Source organism: Nelusetta ayraudi, unplaced genomic scaffold (genome assembly GCF_046127955.1).
Source record: "Nelusetta ayraudi isolate G7.1 ecotype Tasmania unplaced genomic scaffold, CSIRO-AGI_Nayr_v1 ptg000033l, whole genome shotgun sequence".
NCBI classification, from domain to species: domain Eukaryota; kingdom Metazoa; phylum Chordata; class Actinopteri; order Tetraodontiformes; family Monacanthidae; genus Nelusetta; species Nelusetta ayraudi.
This window is the reverse complement of record NW_027466083.1, coordinates 2,539,653-2,555,000: the sequence shown is the minus strand read 5'-3', so window position 1 is coordinate 2,555,000 and position 15,348 is coordinate 2,539,653. Positions and strand designations below refer to the sequence as shown.

The 15,348-nt window shown below is 41.9% G+C and overlaps 1 protein-coding gene across 4 annotated transcripts in view; it reads left to right on the top strand.

Moving 5' to 3' along the window:
* Positions 1–15,348, top strand: part of astn1 (astrotactin 1) — a 328,361-nt gene that overhangs the window by 100,136 nt on the left and 212,877 nt on the right. For all 4 annotated transcript variants that reach the window (XM_076031556.1, XM_076031555.1, XM_076031553.1 and 1 more), the window contains 3 exons: positions 4,501–4,585; positions 7,576–7,650; positions 13,339–13,476. In XM_076031556.1, coding sequence (XP_075887671.1) covers positions 4,501–4,585; positions 7,576–7,650; positions 13,339–13,476 — 298 coding nt within the window. The remainder of the gene's footprint in view (positions 1–4,500; positions 4,586–7,575; positions 7,651–13,338; positions 13,477–15,348) is intronic.

Sequence of the window (15,348 nt, the reverse complement as noted above, 5' to 3'; positions counted from 1 at the left end):
GGGAGGCATAAATTCTACAAATTAATAATGAATACGCTCATTGGAAGCATCATCATGCAGAGACATTCCTCTGAAGCCAAACAAATTGAATGGTGTGTAGATAGAGGAATAACATTTGAACGCTTTGTTCTTCTTCTCAACTCGACTCAGTGCAGTCACTGCGGACAGTGGATGTCAGCTGCAGAGAAAGCAAAGGTTTCTCAGCACGAGTTGTGAGCAGGTTTGACTTAAAATGTCACTTTGCTATTGAAGGCAAAACTAGAGTGAAGTATACAGACATGTGTTTTCTTTTCTTTTTTACGTGTTGAGATTTAAGGTCTACAAGCAAAAACGGGGAAAAAAAAATCAGTTAATAAAAAAAGTGAAAAAAAGACTTGCGTCTGAAAAGAAAAAAGAAAACAAGCAGTGAACGGCAGATTGTTAGTATATATATATTTTTTTTCAAAAGCCAAAGTTTAAATGGCCCGCAGACAAAACATTCCAACCTTGTTTGCACTGTATTGCTTGTTGTTTTGTCTACATTTTAGGCGTACATGCACCAGATCTCCACTCACTAAAGCCAGGGTGAAAAATATGTCAGAAGCGTTGGGACTGCTTGACTAATTTCTTTCCCGTGTGTCCGTCTGCTTCAGGTTGGAATATTGTAGCCCCGTTCTTTTGCGGAATCCTCAAGAGAGAAATAATGGGCCGAATGACTCATTTTAGCTTTACCTGGTCTCTGTCGGCGCGTCAATCAAACCACGGCCCGAGGAGGAACTATCTCTTTTAAAGAGGAAGAACTGTCTTCCTCGCTTTGCATCCATTATTCAGCAGCTTAACTCACCTCTGGGCAATGCACAGCCAGTTCTAAGACCTTTTTAAATGAATCAAAAAGCCAGTGTGTCTTCTGCCTGCCTTAAAAATAAAATAATAAGAAGGAAGAAAAAGATTCACCCACACACTGGAGTCCACATTCACAGGCCAGCAGCACATTGGCAGCTGGAATTCTGTAATTGTCTTGTACTTTCAATACGATGGATTCCAAGACACTGTGCCACTGTGTGTGTGTGTGTGTGTGTGTGTGTGTGTGTGTGTGTGTGCGTGTGCGTGTGTGTGTGTCTGTGCGCGTACATGCACGTGTTTGTGTGGGTCGAGGGGAGATTGCAGAGGTGCTATAGATAGCTTAAACCCAATCCTCATTTCTGCTCAAGGAGATACAGATGAGAAGTGAAATGGGCTGCGACAATGTCTGTACTGCTCCTGGAAAGACATTAAAAGAAACCTGCAGCTCCTCACTTCCTGTTGGCGCCCTGAACGCCGCCACGCTTGGTGCTCACTCTTCCAGCATCACCGTGTTCCCAGCTAGAATCTTTTTGTTTTTTTTGGTTTGTTTTTTAAAGAGTCAAAGAGCCATGCTCTGCCTCCAGGAGGATGAATCATGTCGACAGCACTGTTTGATTGAAATTCTAATGTTAAAATGATGAAAATGCAAAATGCTTTCCGCAAACGACTTCACAATAATCTTTTTGGAGCAAATAACAGCAGGAAATGATGCCAGATTAGTCATCGCTCCTGTTGAACAAGGGCCAGTGTTGTTAGCAAGGCTCTGTCGTTTTACCAGTGTATGACGACCATAGCAGATTCACAGAATGCTTTTCCAAATTGTGAGACATTTGACTGAAATCAGTGAGAAGGTTCTTGAATGGCTTTATGTCTTTGATAAAATTTGTCCAAAAAAACTATTTGAGATGGAAAAGCAACCTTTTGTCGTCTTACCCCCTAAATTGTGCTGCCTTTCGATTCCAGACGGCAGGACAGAACAGATCATCACATTACCAGTTTGGCTAACATAAGCATTCAGTCTATTTTCAAACTTAGGAAAAAGTCTTAATGACTTATTATATTTATCTGCTACAACAAAAACAGATGCTGACAATTGCTCACTACTTTGGGAAAACATCACACTCTGCCAAAAATAACATTTAGACCTATGAGCAAAAAGTTTTGCATTGAAATTCATGCCATGCTCCATGCAGGAAAAAAAAAAAAAAACATCTTGTAAATGCATATGCATTACATCATGTGTACAATTCATTGACTGTAAACAAAAGAAGCTGAACGGAGCTTCTTGGTTCTAAAAGGAGGCCGACTTGTAAATATCAAATACCTGCATGTGATTGTTTGTCCAGCGGGATCTGCCAAAGTTGGTTGCAAAAAGACTAAAATTGTCAACCTGGAAAGCAGCCACGCCACAGTTTAATAGCCACCAGTCGGCTTACTGGCAGGTGGCTGCACATTGGGGCTCACGCTGCAGTCACACTCCAATCATCATCATCTCTCACCCACACATCCAAATACGGAATCTTCTGATCTCTAAATGAACCAGGAGCTCAATATGGGGTTGGGCATGAAACCAGCACTATGAATCACTCTGTCTTTATATATAGACAGTGGTGCAACTCTAGTTCAGACCACATGCAGTGTAAGAGAACAGTGTAATGTTAGTACAGTTCAAGTCTTTGGTGCCATCAAGCCACTGTGTGTGTGTGTGTGTGTGTGTGTGTGTGTGTGTGTGTGTGTGTGTGTGTGTGTGTGTGTGTGTGTGTGTGTGTGTGTGTGTGTGTGTGTGTGTGTGCGCGTGTGTGCGCATCATAGTGGTAAAGTCGAACTCTGTGCTGCACTCTGCCTTATTTTGTGACAATCCAAATATTGAGCGTTAGATTCCCATAATGCCCTGTTCAAAGTCTGCTGATTAAAAATGTGCTTGCACGATGAGCCCCAAATGTCACATAACTTGGATAGAAGTAGAATTAAATAAATAGCAGGGAAAGGCAAATGGAGCCACGTTCACATTAAGTTTTGGTTTGGTAATTTTAATTAATTCTCTGTTTGATTTTTGTTTCCTGGAAATGTTTCATCAAAAGTGAAATTCAACACTTTGACGCACGGAGAAAACTTTGTTGCAGCACTCAAAAAAAAGCTTTTATGTGTGAGTGTGTTTATGAGAGTAAAAGTTTAAATAACGGAAGGAATGACGACGTGTTGCTGCGTTGGAATCTGCTGGTGATTGCGAGGAGACTCGCCAGGTTCTTCTTAGTTGCAACTAAAGTTGCTTTCATCTCATTGGTTCATTTAGATGTCTCGCTACGCCAGTCTCAATCAATTTGTGTGCGTGTGTCTGTGTGTGCGAGTGTGTATGTTTGTCTGATTGCGTCTATTAGTCTTGAGTAGAATTGTTACTTCCTGCCCTAATAACTGTCACCTGAGCTCCGCAGCAAAATGTTGGACATCACTCACACCACGGACGCCGGCTTGCTTCCTCTCCATCTCGCTGCTAAAGGCAGCAAAATAAGTGAATACGCTGTTGTTTAGCCTGGCACGAATTGGCCCTGACCTTTTCCATTAGCGGCGGCATGAGAGCCCAGAGCCTGTGCCCTTCACTTGCCTCCTATTGAGCATGAGCTGAGCATGTCGTACATGCTACTCCCGAGCAACTCGCTAAACCAAAGGTGAGGCCCCATCAATCACGCCGGGCAAAGTCAAGGTCAACAGTTCTCCTGGGTGCTGACAGCACAGCAGAAAGCTGATGCTTGCCCTCTGTGCTCATCAGGTGCATGTCGGTGCACGGCTTTCGCCAGGTCCACGCACATCCTCCCATTTATTTGTTTTGCTCCCGGTTTGCTGGGGAGATTTCTGACATTTTTTTGTTTATTTATTTATTTATTTATTTATTTTTGCTGTTAGTCATCAAGCAGATGATTAGAAAACACATCCAAAAAGCTGCATTCTGTCATTTGGCCAGCAGGAACTGCCAAAGTTGGTTGCAAAAAGACTAAAAATGACTGGCTGTCAATATAATAATGATAATGGAAAGGAACCCTAAATTCAGACCATTGCAAACTGGTGAGAATTCTCTTTTGTTGAGTTCCTATCTCTGGAACCTCAAGGAACTCATCTCTGGGCTTCAGAACAACTATTGACAAACTAATGGATGAGGTCACATCACGATGACTTTACCATCTTTATACACTGTCTATGGTTTTCATTCGTATGTGGTTCATTTCAGCATCACCTACTCTCATGAGCAGCTATTGTGAAATGTTGCCTTTAGTTGTGTATTATTTGTAAAATCGTCAGCAACAAGTTTATATTGGCGCTAAATGCCAGTGCTCTTCAGTACTTTTCATTTGACAAACGTTCTAATGACTTCCTGTGTGATAACCATCACTTGCTTGATTGATCTGCAGGGAAATGTTCACTTTTATTCAGTACTGTCGGCTACTGCCTTTTTTTTTTTTTTTTTTTAAGAGAAGGAGCTGATTAAAAAAAAAAAATCTGCTTGAAAACTTTTTTAAGTCTGCGCCGCTCAATGAAGAAAAAATGTGATTAGAACGAAATAATGAAATGTTCTCCAACTGCCTGAAGAGGACACTCATCGGGATGGCGCTCGCCAGAGAAGAATGAAGGAGGGACTTGACGATAACGAGCACACCATTTGGCTCTGGCCTTCTGTGTTTGCAGGAGAATGCCTCTGCCTGGACGGTTACATGAGGGACCCGGTCCACAAGCACCTCTGCATTCGCAGTGAGTGGGGCCCAAACCAGGGGTGAGTATTGACAACCACACTCATCCAAATTATGACTCAACAGAGGAGAGAGGAAACGTTTGGAGAATCATTTAGAACAAAGGGGGGAACACGTTTGAATGAAGATGAAGTGGTCTGAACTGCACTCGCTTGGAAAAGCTCATTTGCAATAATGAGCTCAGTTTTAATCTAAAGACCTATCAAGAATGTCTCATCGTTATGTTACATTTTTGGGCTGTAGCCCTTTAAATACTTTGAAACGCTGGTTCAAAGACACGTTGTATGAATTTTAGCACTCATTATTTTTTTTTTTTTAGGGCTGATGGCAGGTAAGCAAAATCAGAGGAAGTTTTATTATTGATGATTTTTTTTTTTGAGTGCAAGGTCACTTCTCCTATCACACAGCAATGGTTCTGACCGTCGACTTGGTTTCTTTCAGCACTGAAAAATGCTACTTTAGGCCCATCGCAGGAGGCCATAGAAATGCTTAATCGAGTTCACATCTGCTTGATAAAAAAATAAAAAAATAAAATTAAAAAAAGTCCTTGACATTTGGCTAACACCGCAGCCACGGAGCCAAAGCAGCGGGCGACCACTCAGGAAGTGAGTGTCGAGCTGCCGCTGTTCCAAAAATTGCTGCTGACGCCAGGGACGCCTTTGTAATCGCACTTAGCAGCAAAAAATCACCAGAGGTGGAGCTGGCGCGCTGTTATTTCCGTTAAAATGCAATCAATGTTAATTATACTCATCTACAACACCGTTTTTATTCAAACAAACAAATTAATGACTATAAGCAAATAATATATCATATCTCATTAAAATAATAACAATAATAACAATAATTACAACAATTGCAACTCAATATAATTGTTGTAATTATATCAAGTTGTAATTGATATATTGTAATGTATATATATATAGTGTGCTCTTGACTTTGCTTAATTTCTAGGTCAAAGGCAGCTGTAATTAATAGAACATATCAAATGTCCTCTTATACTTTTTGGATTACTGGTCAGTGGTTACTGGAAAAAAGGTCATTTTTTTTTCATTTAGAATAATAATTTAAGAATAAAAATGTATTATAGGTACACAGCTCTTCAAAGGTTCTGGGTCACCGACTCATTTCTTCATTCAACTCCATCATAACCAGCAGCTTCATGAAAAAATGATCTTGAATGCTCTGCGATCAGCGTGAGTGCACGGGAATCAGTCAAGATGTGCTGGACAAGCCTGGGAACATTGTAGTTTTAATGGAAACCATTTCCAATGTCTAAATAAAAGTGACTGATGGAATTCCTAGTGTACAGAATTCAGTGTGAACACACTAAAAGTTGTCTGTTTTAAGGAGCCTAAGATATAAACTATGATGATGCTCTGTTCACTCTTTATGGTTCAGCTCTCACAACTAAGTGTGATTATAATACAAAGCTTTGTTTTAGAAATGTTTATGCTTTTTATCGCAGTGTTAAAACATTCATCTTCTGTAATGATGGCTGCATACTGCTCTCTTGATATTCATTCATTCAAATCACATTCATTTAGACATCTGAGGCAACAACTGTCAAAGCCATCCCATAATGTATTCAGCACATCCTTACTGATTTTCATGCAATAGCAATGTTCTGAGAGCATCCCAGTAGGTTGTCTCATGAAGCTGCTTATAATGGAGTTCAATGAGAAATGAGTCAGTGACCCCAGACTTTTGAACGCCAGTATATCTACAGGTTATTAGACTTGACATTGTAAAAAAAATATTTGTTTTATTGATTTTCAATAGGGTTATAGTCTGAGTTGATATTTATACATATGTCCAAACCATGGGAGGTTTCTCCAAGTCCATGTCCATTTTATTTGTCAATTCCAGCCGTATGTACAAGACATACAGAGTAATTGAAAAGGCGTTTCTCTCGTGCCCACAGTGCAGAAATATAAACATACGTTAAAAAGTTAAAAAGAGAGAGAAACATACTAAAAACATACTAAAAACATACATAAAATGTAGAAGGAGGTATTTTTAAAACCGCAGCAGATATTTTAAGTGCAATGATAGAGCAGCATTGTTGGTATTAGGACTGTTAATTCCTGTTTAGGGGGCAAGCCTGCTTTGTAAGGGCAGAGGGGAGAGAGTTCAGCTCATCCACCAGTTTTGTAAATCTTGCACTTTCATCAGACAGAGGCTTTGACAACAGCCCTCTCATTCAGACTGTATCCCATGCTGTACTTTTTACCTATTTCTGGGACGCCCCCCCCCCCCCCCCCCCCCTCCTTCAGTGCACCACGGCTATGAACCTCTGTTCCTCATATTTCCCCGGCGGTGCCCTCGGTGTCCCCGTCATATTGTGACAGAGCGAGCACCCCGGGGTGACTTAAATGTTTAATGACCACAGCCCGCGGCTTCAAAGACACGCTCATCTTCTGCCGCTGTTCTCCAGCAGTGTAGGACTTTTCTCAGGATGACACGGGGGCCGCCGTCACTTCTCTCCCCCTCACACTCTCACTTTGCAGACTGTTTAGTCCCCCGAGCTGCCACTCCCCATTAATCTCCATCATTCTCCCTCTTTCTCTGTCTCTCTCTCTCAGCATCTGTCTCCTCCCAGCGCTCGTCACCTCTTATTCTCTGCCTCTCTTGTTTTCCGCCTCTCCCTCGTGCTCCATCTCGCTCTCTCTCTCTCTCTCTCATCCCACCGTTCTTTCTCATCCCTCCTCTGGTAGATGGAGACGGGCCAAAGACACACAGCGTGTCAGCAGCCGGAGAAAAAATTTTTCAATCAGCGTGTTTACACACGGCGCGCATCCGTAATGCGGCCTGCGATTTGACGGAGGTCCTTTGTGAGGGCGGGACTGACTTGAAGTCAGACGTTGAAACGAGGCTTTCTGATTTTCAGGGGTTCACATTAGGCAGGTGGCGACGCTAAAAAATTTAACACTTTCTCCCGCTTTGATTCTAACAGTTTTATTCTCTCCTCTCTTCTTTGTCTCCCCCCTCTGATGTGTGTTCTTTTTCATGCCAGTCCCTGGCCTTACACCATCTTCCAGCGCGGTTTTGATCTTGTGATGGGAGAACAGCCCTCCGACCGCATTTTCAGGTGAGCGGGAACTTCACGAAACTTTGTTCGCATCGAACTGCACGAGCCCGGCCGCCTCACGATCCAGGCAGATGATTCCAGGTTACGTCGGGGCACCCGAGATTGGATTTCCCTGCGATTAATGAGTACGACATCGTAAACGATAGCCGCAGAATAAGCTTCATCTGGCGCTTCTAAATGGTGTTAGTCATGGAGCGACAGATTTTTAAATTGGAAAAGCAGTCACCATATTTTCTTAATAAATAACAAGTGTCTTCTGACGTTTGAAATGAGATGTGTGAAAGTGAAGCCAAGTCACCATGAAAAACACAAATTAAACCTGGGAAATAATAGTTTCTTGAGACTGGGGAATACCCAGAGGCCATGTCAGACTTTTTCTTTCACAGCTTCGCCGCTGAACTTGTTTGACCACCACTGGGCAATAGAGTGAGCTTGTAATAGCACCAGAGTCACTGTATGTCATTGCAAACAAATGTCTAACAACACCTTAGGCAATTGCAAACACAGAGGGTATCATTAAATATCAACCAACTTACTTCTTTTTCACAAAAATGCAACCAAAATCCCTTGGCCATTCTGTTGGTAACAATGCTTCTGTACAATCTTTTGTTTTTTTCTCTTTTCTCATCGCACTGGGATGTATTTGCCCTGTGGAGATGCAGTCATAGTTTTCAAATCTATCCACTTTAATCAGTCAATCGGTCTGGGTCATCTCACAAGCATTTTAGCTTCTTTTCACTCCCAAAAATACAGCTGTAAATTATATAAACTGGATAGTTTTTTTTTTTTTTATCTCAATATAAATTGCTTTGTTGATTAAATATTCACAAAGTATAAATATGTATTTGAGTTCCTCTTTGAGAGAAGGATGCATGAAACTTGGTGCCTCTCAATCGATTTCCTCAAGTCTTTGTCCAGCTGCCCTTCTTAAGCTCTATGTTTTCCTCACTCAATAAGGCTGACTAAGTCGAACTCTAAGTGGTTAACGTGACTCTTTAGTATCAGGTTTCATGGCAAATGTCATCCAGTAGTTCCGCACTATGATGTTGCATTAATAATAGGAGAAAAAAAAAATGCTGTTATTAAATGAAAATGTATTCTAACATTGCTGCATCGCAGGTCAGAGCAAACAAAAGAAAAACTTTTCTCTTGAGAACAAAAAAAATAAAAAAAGTCATCTAAATTACACGGAGTGTTTTATTTATGACTTTCAGAATGGTGTGAGGATGTAAACTTTTAAACTTCAACTCTTCAGTGCTCGCCAATGGAACATCAGCTACTGCCAAATGCTAACAGATAACACGTGTTAGTTTATGTTGCTTGATATACATCTTTGAAAATCAAAGAGGACAAACCTACTGTGCTTTTGCAGAGATAAGCTCATGTCTTGCTTGTCTTCTCTCAGGTAAAGTAGTTTTCCAGCTGGAGTGTTTTCTCAAAACCATGCTTCTCTTTGACTGTACTAAAAAGCTTCAGGCGTGTCGCTCATGTCTTGTCACTGCAGGGATAGCAGGATGGACAGAAGAGAGAAGCACACAGAAACATGGATGTGACACTCAGATGTAATTTTTGAATTGGCCTCGCCAACAGGGACGTCGGTAAACACAAAGTGCCTTTAATCAGCCAGTCGATCCCTTAACCAAACTATAGCTCAATACATTTCCCTGCCATCAGTCAAAATGATGTGAGGCTGCTTTCACAATGTAGTCAGTCTGAAATAGTATTCGATTTTTTTCCCCCTCCTTCATGTCCTCGGAAGTCATTTGCCCTGGATGCATTTTAGACTTAAAGATATACAGTATATATATTTTCAAAGGAAATGTAGAGGAGTTTTGTTAAATCCCATTGGTCTTTGGAGATCAGCAATCACTGGAGAACCAAAGTGCTGATTAACATAAAGTTGTGCTGAAATGTATTGCAAACACATCAAAGTTTGTGCAGAAAATCCCTCCGTCACCTGCATGTGAAAATATTCCGTCAGCGTTCAAGCACACAGCGTTCGCCTTCAGAGCAGTATATTAACCAGTAGGGGGCACTTCTAAAGACTCTTTTCCACCCCCACCCCCCACCTTCCCAGTCTTTCCTCCCAGGGGAACACTTGGTGGTTTCCACCTTCAGTTGCTGCAGTGGGTGGAGCAAATAAGTGGACTGTGGCGCAGTTGTCCCCAGTTGTCTGTTATAAAGCAGTGTTGGTTAAGTGGGTGCAGTCAGATCCTGCGGTCAGGTCCACCATGCACGTCATATAGTGCGTCGCAGGGAATCCTGGCCCGGACTAACAATGAGAGATGAGGCGCTGGCCGCTCCATTTAAAATAGCTAATAATGCATTTTTTACAAATCATATAGTGTAGTCAAGACGGCACCAACGGAGACCAAGACATTATTGAGACTAGAGAGTATGGAGTTCGAGACCAAGCCAAGACCAAGACTTAATGTATCAAAGAAAAACAACAACAAAACAGAAAAAAATTACCAGCATCTTTTTAAAAAAAAACAAAAAACATCAAGTTTGCTTCTAAATGGAACAGCAACATCTCTTTTCATCAAAGTATTATATTTTGCTGCTTTGCCAACTGTTTTGAACCATTTTCAAAAACAGCTTTCCTTCATAAATGAATAAATAAATGACTAAATAAATTAATGAATGAACTAGGAATAAGGGGGCAGGGTGTCACTCTGGGTGTCACAAACAGAGTGTAAAACTGCAACAGCTGGATTCTTTCTGTTATTATCGTGTCATTACAGTGTTGGCTGAGTCTCCACTGGTCTTGATCAAAAACCCCAAGTCTGTCCAGTCTAAGACCAAGACAAGACTGAGTAAAAATGTCTCCAAGTCGGAGACGAGACCGAGAACCTTAAAAAGTGGTCTGGAGACCGAGACCGGTCTCCAGTACTACGACATTGCAGGAGCGGATTGTTTGACACTGGCTGGAACTTGATCCACACACAACCTGACTGCAAAACACACATATTATCAGTGAGATGCAATAAAGTATTACATTTCTACGACCAAATAGTCTCTCTGTCGCTGCATTGGTATCACTTGTGGCTGCCGCTAGCTGCTGACTTTGCCCAGTGCTCAGTTAGCATTTTATAAAATGCAAATTGAACAATTGCGGATGAGGAAATGTGTTTAGTCTGCACAGGACCGGTCGTTAACCATTTAATCAACATTTCCCCCTCATTCCTTTGCGCCACAAGTCTTCATGCATAATTCAGCAGCACTAATAATGTGTTTGATGTTAATCAGTGCTCAGTGTTTAACTTCAAGTTGCAAGTATTACATTTCCCAGTGTCGTAAGATTGATGGCAAGCCTTGATTCACAAATAAATAATTGTTTAAAGCCTTTATTCTGGACATCTGTTGTTTACACAGTTATAGCCTTGTTTAGTCCCAGGGGAATATCTTATTGGCCCGTCTTTCATGCAGATTCTCATTTGGTATGCATTGTGTCCATTAGCACGCGGTGTCCTTATGCTCAAGGAAGAGTTATGCAAAAGCATATCTTTACTCAAAGGCGGCATAAATAACCGGTAAACAACTTTGTGCCTTTGCTCTGAATCGCAGAGGCAATGAAAACATTAATCTTTTTAAAAAGTGCCTATTTAATGTTTCATTCTCCCAACAAGGAGTGAGGGGCCTTGACGTATTAGTAACTTAAAGGGGCAACGCGCCATTTCCTCAAGGTGATTTATGGCCATGTCAGCCTCAGGACATCTCAATAACATGCAGAGTGAAAATGAATCCAACACACTTTTCAGGTTTTACATGTGAGGGTGCTCGGTTACAGATAAAAAAAGGTGCATTTAATCATTTGTTTATCATGTGGAAACAGCATAAAAAACGCATCGCACCTTTGAGCTTTCCTGACACTTCTCAGAGCGCCAGGGACAACAATGACACAGAAGGGCAAAAATAGAAGTTGTTCCATAATTCTGAAAGTATGAATCTGCAGGGTTTGTGTGCCTATAAACAGGCCCAGGTTTCCACACTGAGTGAGTATAAATAAATGAAGGGATAATATTGTCAGTATTGGACTGAAAAGTGTCCATCCATCCATTACCAATACCCGCTTCTTCCTGAGCTCAGGGTCACGGGGGTCTGCTGGAGCCTCTCCCAGCTGTCATAGGGTGAAGGCAGGGTGACACCCTGGACAAGTCGCCAGTTCATCGCAGGGCCACATAGAGACAATCAACCATTCACACTCACATTCACACCTACGGACAATTTAGAGTTTCCAGTTCACCTCACGCATGTTTTTGGACCATTGGAGGAAGCCGGAGAACCCAGAGAGAACCCACGCAGACACAGGGAGAACATGCAAACTCCACAAAGAAAGGTCCCAGGCCCGGAATCGAACCGGAATACTTAACCTGCAGGGGCAGGAGCGCTGAGGGGACAATGATCTTTAGTGCCGTTTTTATGGTCCTCTGGTGTCTCCAGAGACTTTGCTCCCAGCAAATCTCCTGCAGGAACAAAGACGATGACTGACACTTGTTTGGGACTCACAGAACTGAAGTTGTGCACAAAACTTTGATCCCTGCGAACAGCCAGAATGTGGCGCTTAAGGCAGTAAAGGGCTCTTACCATGAAAGTCACAAGGCGTCTATACACACACCCACTGAAGACATTCAATAGCTAGTCCGAAATTAATAGAAGTGACGTTCGGAGGAGTGAGGCTACCGTCACTCAACTAAAAACTTCACCGACATTGACCTTCCTTTCATGACACGTACGTCTGCACTTCCTGTTTTATTTTGATAGTCCTTGCTTTCCCTTGTCTGGTGTCAGGTTGTCATTGTATTGTCATTTCATCCATTGCTCCTTGGAAACTTTTTGTGGTTTTTGACATCAAATACTTTTGTGGTCCTTTTTGAGACACTTTTTTGTTTTATTTGCACCTCATCAAGAGATTTTTTTTTTTTTTTTTTTGAGTATGAACGGTTCGGTCCTGCATTACTTTTTATATTCTGCATTCGTGTCCACCCTCAAACCCTAAAATGACACCTTTCTGCCTGGAGAGTGAAACGCTGCTATGCCGGCATATAATGGATGCTGTAGCGTCTCAAGGGGGGAAAAAAAAATCACAGTCAGTCACATGGACTCCAGTAACTGTGCCTCAGGAGGCAGGCCAAGTTGGTGAGGGAATGCATAGGCAGTAGTCGAAGCTCTGCCATTCCAGCTGACGACACAACATTTGTCGTTAGTGACACACGTACACAACTGTGCGCGTGTGAAGGAAATTAATTCAGGGCTTTTACCGCCGCCTCCTGGCACTTCTGATTTGTGAGCTCAGCTGACAACGTTTGTGGCATTATTAAAACATAATCAGCGTTTCACTCGCACTAAGTGGAAGCCGTAATGCTTTCATCACTTTTCCGTTTCTTTGTTTGCGAAACAAAGTCACTGTGGAGCATTTTTCTTTTTTTCCGCCCTAGGCCTAAAGATAATGACCATTTATTTAAATTGAAATTAGGGCCATTTAAATGCACGTACCTTGAGGCTTAAGCCTGACTCAGTCAGGGGCTGCATGGAATGAATTTTAAGTAGCCCGCAAGCTTTTTGGAGTTTATTTGCCCCCCCTTTTTTTCTTTTTTTTTTTTGCATGCCACTTAAATTGAGTTTATTTTCAGACCGACCAAACACTGACCTCACTGCTCCCGTGCCTGTTTTAATTGTCCCGCCCAGATTCACCTACACCCTCGGAGAGGGAATGTGGCTGCCGCTGAGTAAAAGCTTCGTCATCCCGCCTGCTGAGCTCGCCATCAACCCCTCGGCCAAGTGCAAGACCGACATGACAGTCATGGAGGATGCCGTGGACGTGCGGTGAGAGTGCTCGATTCTTTTATTGACTGCTGCGGGGGGGGGGGTGGAGACACCCAGAGAGGTTTTGAGAGAGGTCTTACAAAACATTATTCACCATTTAATAGCAGCATCTCATTGAGAAGCATCAACCAAAATGTAGATTCAAAATCATTAACGAAAATGAAGAGGTGGAAAACCTTTGGTTTTTTAAGTTGCTCTCGACTATTCATGTTGAAAATCAGCTTTGTCTTCAGTGATTTCAGCAACGCTGCATCGTTAAACTGGACTCTGCTCAAAGCAGGGATTTCTACGTCCTAACTTTGTTCCAGTGTGAAACATTTTGAAGTGCGACCTTGGAATCATAATGTTTGCAAAGCTTCTATACAGAACGACTCCCTTTGTTCGCCATGTGTGAGACCCAATTTTTAATCTATGTCAGATGTGACAAAACAGATTGGCTGAACTGTGTTACTCTGCGTGAGTTCTGCCTCTAAAGAGGAGCATTATTTTTTTTCTCATCATTACTGAGAATTCTGCAACACTATGCAAAGCTTTTTGATTTGTTTTATTTATTTGAAATAAATCAATAAATAAATAAATAAAGGTAAACATTCTATGCATTTTAGCAGAGTTCTATGTTGTATTCAGGTCTGTCACCGATAGTGGTCCCCCTGAAATCACAACATGATTGCAGAGTTCTGGTAAAAAAAAAAAGGTGCCATATTTAAGGTTATACTCGGTATAATGTTGGCGAATGTTGGCATTAATTTGCGAGTTGCGAGTCTGCACTAACCTGTAAGCACGGCCGGTCCAGCTTTTGGAAATGAAAGGATAGAAAGGGCTCCATGCCGACAGATGAAGAAGACGTACATCCACTAGTGCTTCACATATGGACACATTGTGCTTGAGAGAGGGGTGTTAAAACAGCTGTTCATGATGTTGAAGGTATGTGGAATATTTTTTTAACCTTTCTAAGCTTCAGCAGGTGGCTATCATGGTGGATTGTGTTGTCTAAAACCTCTAAAATCCTCTGATTCCTTTTGCCACCTAAATCAGCTCTTAGAAAATCTGGCTTTTTGTCGAACAGCAGTTGTGAAGACAAAGAACTTAGCCTCAAGTGTGTTTGCATGAAGATTGGATTCACTTCTTGAGGATATGCTGCAGACGGCTTCTGGAAACAACAGCAATTTGAACCTTCAGAGTTTTATGCTCAATTGAGGTTTTCTGCTGGAAAACTCACTCGCATGTCAAATAAGTGCTGACACAGTCAACATGTCACCACACAAATCGGCTGTTTCCACTGTCAGCAATTTTACGTTGGGGCTGCTCCTTTTCACCGTCATCATCACTAGACCACTATAGACTTGACCAGCGACTTGACATACATGCAGCAACAATTGAATAGACGAGATGAGATCCACGTTTTTTCCTTTTATCTTTTTCTGAAAAAAGTTACCCTTTTGTTTGACTGCCAGATAATGTTAGCACAGTGATAACTGCTATAATGTAACTGCAGCTCACAGCTGCATCTGCTTCTGATGTAGAGAGATGATGGGTGAGAGATGACGAGTCAGCAAACACATTTTTAATTATAATTTTGAATTATTTAAAAATTATAATTTTTAAATAATTAAGAATGTGGTAAAGCCAGAGGATGCTGCTTTACCACATTATTATTATTGATAAGGTGAAAGATACATCTTGCGGATGCGCTGGGACACATCATCAGTGATGTTGTATCCCGGGATCGTCGGGGGTTTCAGGTCTTTCAACATCAGACCCCCTCAGCCCAGGCGACCCGCCCGGGGTGATCAATCCCCGGCCTGCGTCCACGTTTCTGCCCTCTTTATGCAAAGCCATCTTGTGGCTTTCTCTGCGGCGTCAGTTGCGGAT